Source organism: Oncorhynchus mykiss, chromosome 7, assembly GCF_057628025.1.
Source record: "Oncorhynchus mykiss isolate SJ-2025 chromosome 7, ASM5762802v1, whole genome shotgun sequence".
Lineage (NCBI taxonomy): Eukaryota > Metazoa > Chordata > Actinopteri > Salmoniformes > Salmonidae > Oncorhynchus > Oncorhynchus mykiss.
The window spans coordinates 2,370,001-2,380,000 of NC_143028.1; the positions used below are offsets into that span (position 1 = coordinate 2,370,001).

At 45.7% G+C, this 10,000-nt stretch overlaps 1 protein-coding gene across 1 annotated transcript in view; it reads left to right on the top strand.

Annotated features, from left to right (window-relative positions):
• Nucleotides 1–10,000, top strand: part of LOC110515808 (receptor tyrosine-protein kinase erbB-4) — a 478,553-nt gene that overhangs the window by 400,077 nt on the left and 68,476 nt on the right. The window contains 4 exon segments of the mRNA XM_090239673.1: nt 651–805; nt 3,844–3,889; nt 9,751–9,786; nt 9,788–9,883. Coding sequence (XP_090095799.1) covers nt 651–805; nt 3,844–3,889; nt 9,751–9,786; nt 9,788–9,883 — 333 coding nt within the window.

Genomic DNA, 10,000 nt, shown 5'->3' on the forward strand with positions numbered 1-10,000 from the left:
CACACACACACACACACACACACACACACACACACAGTCAGAGAGACACAATACATTGACACAGCTCGGCAGGGAGATAGTGTATTGATGGGAAGGGATTACAGCTGTCGTTTTGTCAGACCTGAAAGTGAAAAGCTGTCTATCAACCTGCCCAACACACATCATTTACCGTACATGAGGTGTCCAAGCCCACAGTAAAAGTTTCAACTACAGCAGCAGCACATGCATCCACAGACCCATCTCTCTATCGTCTCTCTTCCTTCATCTCTCCATGTGTTTATATCTGCTGTCTGAATCCATCCCGGATGCTTGTTCAGAAGTGTGAACTGTGTTGACGTGCTGATATGTGGTCAATGTCTCTTCCTCTTCATCTTCTATTCATATCCTTTACTTACTCCTTCTCATCCTCCTCTTCCTCTTCTATCCATCTCCTTTACTTACTCCTCCTCCTCCTCCTCCCCTCCTCCTCCTCCTTCTCCTCATCTTCCTCTTCCTCCTTCTCCTCCTCCTCCTCCTCCTCCTCCTTCTTCTTCTTCTTCTTCTTCTTCTTCTTCTCCTCCTCCTCCTCCTCCTCCTCCTCCTCCTCCTCCGTCTTCTTCCTCCTCTTCCTTCTCCTCCTCCTCATCCTTCTCCCTCACTCTACCTCTCAGGGTCCAGATCAATGTATGACCTGCCTTCACTTCAAAGACGGGCCCAACTGTGTGGAAAAGTGCCCCGATGGCCTCCAAGGCACCAACAGCTTCATCTTCAAATACGCCGAGGCCAACAACGAGTGTCACCCCTGCCATGCCAACTGCACCCAGGGGTACGAGGAGAGAGAGAGAGAGAGAGAGAGAGAGAGAGAGAGAGAGAGAGAGCGAGAGAGAGAGAGAGAGAGAGAGACAGAGAGAGAGACAGAGAGAGAGAGAGAGAGACAGAGAGAGAGACAGAGAGAGAGAGAGAGAGAGAGAGAGGTGTATATTTAATGAGGCTTTTTATATCAATACTTCTCATCTCTTTGAAATCTGAAATTGTTTGTTTGAAGTACGTCATAAATAATGTCATATAAGCAGAATCCATGAAACGGTGTCCTTGTGGGACTTTTAAAATCAAGATGAGCTTCTATAAAGAGTAGCAGAAGTAGTGCGCTATAAAGGAAATATGGTGCTATTTTGGATACAGGCAGTGACTCAGCCCTCCACTTCCCAGACCGCAACAGTCCCTCTCTCTCTCTCTCTCTCTCTCTCTCTCTCTCTCTCTCTCTCTCTCTCTCTCTCTCTCTCTCTCTCTCTCTCTCTCTCTTCTCTCTCTCTCTCTCTCTCTCTCTCTCTCTCTCTCTCTCTCTCTCTCTCTCTCTCTCTCTCTCTCTCTCTCTCTCTCTCTCTCTCTCCTCTCTCTCTCTCTCTCTCTCTCTCTCTCTCTCTCTCCCTCTCTCTCTCTCTCTCTCTCTCTCTCTCTCTCTCTCTCTCTCTCTCTCTCTCTCTTCCCTCTCTCTCTCTTCCCTCTCTCTCTCTCCTCTCTCTCTCTCTCTCTCTCTCTCTCTCTCTCTCTCTCTCTCCCTCTCTCTCTCTTCCCTCTCTCTCTTTTCCCTCCTCTCTCTCTCTCTCTTCCCTCTCTCTCTCTTCCCTCTCTCTCTCTTCTCTCTCTCTCTCTTCCCTCTCTCTCTCTCTCTCTCTCTCTGTCTCTGTCTCTGTCTCTGTCTCTGTCTCTGTCTCTGTCTCTGTCTCTCTCGCTCTCTCTCTCTCTCTCTCTCTGTCTCTGTCTCTGTCTCTCTCTCCTCTCTCTCTCTCTCTCTCTCTCTTTCTTTCTCTCTCTCTCTCTCTCTCTCTCTCGCTCTCTCAATTCAATTCAATTCAAAGGGCTTCATTGGCATGGGAAACATGTTTACATTTCCAAAGTAAGTGAAATTGATGATAAACAAAAGTGAAATGAACAATCAGAAAAGAACAGTAAACATTACACAACAGTTCCAAAGAATAAAGACATTACAAATGTCATATTATGTCAATATAGTTAAAGTACAAAAGGGAAATAAATAAGCATAAATATGGGTTGTATTTACAATGGTGTTTTCACTGGTTGCCCTTTTCATGTGGCACAGGTCACAAATCTTGCTGCTGTGATGTCACACTGTGGAATTTCAAACCCAAACAGCAAGTAATGCAGGTGTAGAAGCACAGTGGCCAGGAAAAACTCCCTAGAAAGGCCAAAACCTAGGAAGAAACCTAGAGAGGAACCAGGCCATGAGGGTGGCCAGTCCTCTTCTGGCTGTGCCGGGTGGAGATTATAACAGAGCATGGCCAAGATGTCCAAATGTTCATAGGTGACCAGTAGGGTCAAATAATAATAATCACAGTAGTTGTAGAGGGTGCAACAGGTCAGCACCTCAGGAGTAAATGTCAGTTGGCTTTTCATAGCCGATCATTGAGAGCATCTTTACCGCTCCTGCTGTCTCTAGAGAGTTGAAAACAGCAGGTCTGGGATAGGTATCAGAACCAGTCCATATAATCCTATTTATTATGAGCTAAATTACTAAACTGATTCTAGATCAGCAGTCGTACTCCAGATGCCTCTCTGATACATACATGGGTGGTCTGAGACTTGTCTTTGGTGTGTGACTAAACTAGCTGATCAATCCGGATGTTTACAAACGTGGCACACTAGAGGAATTATCATATCACAAACAGCAACGAGCCATAGATGGGATACACTAATTGTCTGCTAATTAGCTGTTGGGTGCCGTTTCTTCATTTCTGGAGCAAGGCAGACTTTGAATGGGATTCCAAGGCAGCTCCTCTTAATTAGCTGTGTAATTTGCTTCTGTCTCAAACTCTGACTGTCTTTGTGTCGGAGGCTGATCACAATCCTCTTGAAATGTGTTATAGATAATGAGAGAGAAGCCCAATGGCCATGTTTTAATCAGTCCACATTGCCTGTCTGCCTGTCTACCTGTCTGCCTGTCTACCTGTCTGCCTGTCTACCTGCCTGCCTGTCTTACCTGTCTGCCTGTCTACCTGTCTGCCTGTCTACCTGCCTGCCTGTCTACCTGTCTGCCTGTCTACCTGTCTACCTGTCTACCTGTCTGCCTGTCTACCTGTCTGTCTGTCTACCTGCCTGCCTGTCTACCTGTCTGTCTGTCTACCTGTCTACCTGTCTGCCTGTCTACCTGCCTGCCTGTCTACCTGTCTACCTGTCTACCTGTCTGTCTGTCTGCCTGTCTACCTGTCTGTCTGTCTGCCTGTCTACCTGCCTGCCTGTCTACCTGTCTGCCTGTCTGCCTGAAAGACTGACAGACTGACAGACAAACAGACAGGCAGACTGACAGACAGAAAGACTGACAGACAGGCAGACAGGCAGACAGGTAGACAGGCAGACAGGCAGACTGACAGACAGAAGACTCTTTCTTTCTGTCTGTCTCTCTATCTCTGTCTCTGTCTGTCTTTCTGTTTAATAAATATGTTTTGAATATAAGTTGTCTGTCTGTCTGTCTGTCTGTCTGTCTGTCTGTCTGTCTGTCTGTCTGTCTGTCTGTCTGTCTGTCTGTGTGTTTTCACCTCCATAGTCTGTATCATCTCTACCTCTCAGTAGCTGGTCAGGACTTCATCCCCTAGTTATGTCTCTCTTACTAAGTAGGTTGACTGTCTTGGACCGTTGAGCTATGTTCACGTATAGCTTGTTATGTTCACTCAATAATGACTTTCATCAATCAGCTATTAGAAGTGCTTATCAATTGGTTATTCATGTTTATACGTGATGTGAATTTGTTCATAGTATGTGCACTCTTTGTAAAGAGTTGGTGGGATGCTTATTGTTGAGGTTACTGAAGTGTTTCTGTAAGCTGACTACTGATGATTCTCTCCTCAGCTGCGTTGGGCCTCGGCTCCAAGACTGTGTTGGAATGATGGACAGGTAAGATGATCATCACAGTGTCCGCTGGGCTTTCACTGCTTTGACATCAGGCTCAGTCTCTATCACTAGAACCTCTCTCTTTATTCTCGCTATCGCTCTCTGACTCACTGTCTCAGTTTCACCTCTCTCTCTCTCTAGGCTCCTCTAGGCTCCTTTGCCCATGAGTATTTCTCTCTCTCTCTCTCTCTCTCTCTCTCTCTCTCTCTCTCTCTCTCTCTCTCTCTCTCTCTCTATCAATTAATTCTCTCTGTCTCTCACTCTCTCCCTCTCTCTCCCTCTCTCTTTCTCTCTCTCTCCTTCTCTGTCTCCAATCATTTAAACTCTTGCCTCTCTATCCGCAACATGCCCCCATATATCTCATTATATCCCGTCTTGCCTATCTATCCTCAACATGCCCCATATATCTCATTATATCCCGTCTTGCCTATCTATCCTCAACATGCCCCATATATCTCATTATATCTGGTCTTGCCTCGCTATCCTCAACATGCCCCATATATCTCATTATATCTGGTCTTGCCTCTCTATCCTCAAAATGCCCCATATATCTCATTATATCTGGTCTTGCCTCTCTATCCTCAACATGCCCCATATATCTCATTATATCTGGTCTTGCCTCTCTGTTTACAACATGCCCCATATATCTCATTATATCTGGTCTTGCCTCTCTGTTTACAACATGCCCCATATATCTCATTATATCTGGTCTTGCCTCTCTATCCTCAACATGCCCCATATATCTCATTATATCTGGTCTTGCCTCGCTATCCTCAACATGCCCCATATATCTCATTATATCTGGTCTTGCCTCGCTATCCTCAACATGCCCCATATATCTCATTATATCTGGTCTTGCCTCTCTATCCTCAAAATGCCCCATATATCTCATTATATCTGGTCTTGCCTCTCTATCCTCAACATGCCCCATATATCTCATTATATCTGTTCTTGCCTCTCTGTTTACAACATGCCCCATATATCTCATTATATCTGGTCTTGCCTCTCTGTTTACAACATGCCCCATATATCTCATTATATCTGGTCTTGCCTCTCTATCCTCAACATGCCCCATATATCTCATTATATCTGGTCTTGCCTCTCTGTTTACAACATGCCCCATATATCTCATTATATCTGGTCTTGCCTCTCTGTTTACAACATGCCCCATATATCTCATTATATCTGGTCTTGCCTCTCTATCCTCAACATGCCCCATATATCTCATTATATCTGGTCTTGCCTCTCTGTTTACAACATGCCCCATATATCTCATTATATCTGGTCTTGCCTCGCTATCCTCAACATGCCCCATATATCTCATTATATCTGGTCTTGCCTCTCTATCCTCAACATGCCCCATACATCTCATTATATCTGGTCTTGCCTCTCTGTTTACAACATGCCCCATATATCTCATTATATCTGGTCTTGCCTCTCTGTTTGCAACATGCCCCATATATCTCATTATATCTGGTCTTGCCTCTCTATCCTCAACATGCCCCATATATCTCATTATATCTGGTCTTGCCTCTCTGTTTACAACATGCCCCATATATCTCATTATATCTCGTCTTGCCTCTCTGTTTACAACATGCCCCATATATCTCATTATATCTGGTCTTGCCTCTCTATCCTCAACATGCCCCATATATCTCATTATATCTGGTCTTGCCTCGCTATCCTCAACATGCCCCATATATCTCATTATATCTGGTCTTGCCTCTCTATCCTCAACATGCCCCATATATCTCATTATATCTGGTCTGCCTCGCTATCCTCAACATGCCCCATATATCTCATTATATCTGGTCTTGCCTCGCTATCCTCAACATGCCCCATATATCTCATTATATCTGGTCTTGCCTCTCTATCCTCAACATGCCCCATATATCTCATTATATCTGGTCTTGCCTCTCTGTTTACAACATGCCCCATATATCTCATTATATCTGGTCTTGCCTCTGTTTACAACATGCCCCATATATCTCATTATATCTGGTCTTGCCTCGCTATCCTCAACATGCCCCATATATCTCATTATATCTGGTCTTGCCTCGCTATCCTAGGGAGGGGGGAGGAAAGAGGGAGGGAGGGATAGAGGAATAGAGGGAGGGGGAAGGAAAGAGGGAGGGAAGGATAGAGGGCTAGAGAGGGGGAGGGAAGGAAAGAGGGAGGAAGGATAGAGGGAGAGGGAGGGGAAGAGAGAGGGAGGGAAGGATAGAGGGATAGAGGGAGGGAGGGAAGGAAAGAGGGAGGGAAGGATAGAGGGATAGAGGGAGGGGGGAGAGAGAGAGGGAGGGAAGGATAGAGGGATAGAGGGATAGAGGAGGGAAGGAAGAGTGAATGTATAAGAGAGGAGAGGGTTAGCAAATTTAACATTTAAAGGAAGTGGGAAAAAACCTGTTGGAGGTATTAAAAAAACCTGTTGGATTTAATAAAAAAAACCTGTTGGAGGTATTAAAAACGTGTTGGAGGTATTAAAAACGTGTTGGAGGTATTAAAAAAACCTGTTGGAGGTATTAAAAAGAACATGTTGGAGGTATTAAAAAAACCTGTTGGAGGTATTAAAAAAATCTGTTGGAGGTAATAAAAAAACCTGTTGGAGGTATTAAAAAAACCTGTTGGAGGTATTAAAAAAACCTGTTGGAGGTAATAAAAAACCTGTTGGAGGTAATAAAAAAACCTGTTGGAGGTATTAAAAAAACCTGTTGGAGGTAATAAAAAAACCTGTTGGAGGTATTAAAAAAACCTGTTGGAGGTAATAAAAAAAACCTGTTGGAGGTAATAAAAAAACCTGTTGGAGGTAATAAAAAAACCTGTTGGAGGTAATAAAAAAACATTGCTGATTTATTAGATACAAAGGATACAAAGGCACATAGCTAAAATGAGACTCAATTGACAATGCATCTCAAGATACACAGTCCTTCATTATGATTAATACTTCACAGTATTTCATTATGTATAATACTTCACAGTATTAATTATGTATAATACTTCACAGTATTAATTATGTATAATACTCCACAGTACTAATTATGTATACTACTTCACAGTATTAGTTATGTATAATACTTCACAGTACTAATTATGTATTATACGTCACAGTATTAATTATGTATAATACTTCACAGTATTAATTATGTATAATACTTCACAGTACTAATTATGTATAATACTTCACAGTATTAATTCTGTATAATACTTCACGGTACTAATTATGTATAATACTTCACAGTATTAATTCGGTATAATACTTCACAGTACTAATTATGTATTATACTTCACAGTATTACTTATGTATTATACTTCACAGTACGTCATGATGTATAATGATACACAGTACTTAATGATGTATAATGATACACAGTACTTAATGATGTAACATGTACCATATGGGTCATGTGGAGGAAAGCTCATCCCCACCTCGTCTTTCACTAATAATACACTAGTGCTACACGCAAAATCAGACTGTCTGAATCCCAGAACAGGAACTAAGTAGTACACTGGGCACGAGGAGGCTTGATCTCTCACTGCAGAAATGAGGCCGTTTATTCTTTGTGGTTAAAGGGTTAAATCAAAAACAACTCAAAGGGTTAAGTTTAGGTCTTCATTAGGAGTGGGTTATTAAGGTTAGGGCTAAGACTTCAAACAAAACCATTCAAAACTATGTGCAGTTTCCATGAAGTATCATCAGTAGCCTCCCTGCTTGCTAAGAATGTGAACTGCTGTGGTGAGAACCAAGGAAGGCAGTATCGAACGTCCTCAGGACCTTTTCACACATCCAGAATCGACAGCTCTTTGTGACCAGCCTATTTAGATGAGCCAAGTGGAAGGGGATGTAATATCTAACTACTTTCTGTCTTTTTGCAAAGCACCATGGGCGATAAAGGATAGTGGGTTGCGTTGATCAGACCCTGCTTTGTCCCAAATATAACTATATTACCTATACAGGGCTCAAACATTTGAAGGAGATCCCTATGGACCCTGGTCAGAAGTAGTGCACTGTAAAGGGAAAAGGGTGCCACTGGGGAAACATCACCTGTCTGGGATGACAGGTTGAACTGGAGAGGTTAGGTGAGAGGTATGTATAAGGGTGTGCTAGGAGGAAGAGATGGAGGGAGGAAGAGATGGAGGGAGGAGAGGTGGAGGGAGGAAGAGATGGAGGGAGGAGAGGTGGAGGGAGGAGATAGAGGGAGGGAAGAGATGGAGGGAGGAGATAGAGGGAGGGTAGATGGAGGGAAGGAAGAGAGAGGGAGGGAAGAGATGGAGGGAGGGAGAGGTGGAGGGAGGAAGAGATGGAGGGAGGAGAGGTGGGAGGGAGGAAGAGATGGAGGGAGGAAAGAGATGGAGGAGGAGATAGAGGAGAGGAAGAGATGGAGGGAAGGAGATAGAGGGAGGAAGAGATGGAGGGAGGAGATATGGAGGGAGGAAGAGATGGAGGGGAGGAAGAGATGGAGGGAGGAGATAGAGGGAGGAAGAGATGGAGGGAGGAGATAGAGGGAGGAAGAGATGGAGGGAGGAAGAGATAGAGGGAGGAAGAGATGGAGGGAGGAGAGGTGGAGGGAGGAAGAGATGGAGGGAGGAGATAGAGGGAGGAAGAGATGGAGGGAGGAGATATGGAGGGAGGAAGAGATGGAGGGAGAAAGAGATGGAGGGAGGAGAGGTGGGAGGGAGGAAGAGATGGAGGGAGGAGATAGAGGGAGGAAGAGATGGAGGGAGGAGATATGGAGGGGAGGAAGAGATGGAGGGAGGAAGAGATGGAGGGAGGAAAGAGAGAGGGAGGAAGAGATGGAGGGAGGAGAGGTGGAGGGAGGAAGAGATGGAGGGAGGACAGACAGAGGGAGGAGAGATGGAGGGAGGGAGATATGGAGGGAGGAAGAGATGGAGGGAGGAAGAGATAGAGAGGGAGGAAGAGATGGAGGGAGGAGAGGTGGAGGGAGGAAGAGATGGAGGGAGGAGAGGTGGAGGGAGGAAGAGATGGAGGGAGGAGATAGAGGGAGGAAGAGATGGAGGGAGGAGAGGTGGAGGGAGGAAGAGATGGAGGGAGGAAGAGATGGAGGGAGGAGATAGGGAGGAAGAGATGGAGGGAGGGAGACAGCGCAGGGAGGAAGAGATGGAGGGAGGAAGAGATGGAGGGAGGAAGAGAGAGAGGGAGGAAGAGATGGAGGGAGGGAGAGGTGGAGGGAGGAAGAGATGGAGGGAGGAGATAGAGGGAGGAAGAGATGTAGGGGAGGGAGAGGTGGAGGGGAGGAAGAGATGGAGGGAGGAGAGGTGGAGGGAGGAAGATATGGAGGGAGGAGATAGAGGGAGGAAGAGATGGAGGGAGGAGATATGGAGGGAGGAAGAGATGGAGGGAGGAAGAGATGGAGGGAGGGAAGAGATGGAGGGAGGAAGAGATAGAGGGAGGAAGAGATGGAGGGAGGAGAGGTGGAGGGAGGAAGAGATGGAGGGAGGAGATAGAGGGAGGAAGAGATGGAGGGAGGAGATATGGAGGGAGGGAGAGATGGGGAGGAGTGGAGATGGAGGGAGGAAGAGATGGAGGGAGGAAGACAGAGAGGGAGGAAGAGATGGAGGGAGGAGAGGTGGAGGGAGGAGATATGGAGGGAGTAGATATGGAAGGAGGAGAGACTCAGATCAGATAGGACCCACTGGTGGGATTTTTCGTTGTCTGAAGAGCTACGGGACATGGACATGGTAATGACACACACACACACACACACACACACACACACACACACACACACACACACACACACACACACACACACACACACACACACACACACACACACACACACACACACACACACAGAGTTCCATAATGGAGCCATACATTTGGCTACATACTCTTACTCTGTCTACACGCCCCTGATCGCGGCCGGGGTGATCGGTGCTCTGTTTTGTCATCGTCATCGTGGCGCTGAGCGTGGCGGTCTACGTGCGCCGTAAGAGCATCAAGAAGAAGAGGGCTCTGCGCCGCTTCCTGGAGACAGAGGTGAGGGGTCAAGGGTCATCCAGGGTTCATTGTGACTCAACCAATCAGCTCAGGGAATTAAGACATTACATTACTATACTGGTGCGTGATTAAGAGTGGATATGGATGTGGCTATCT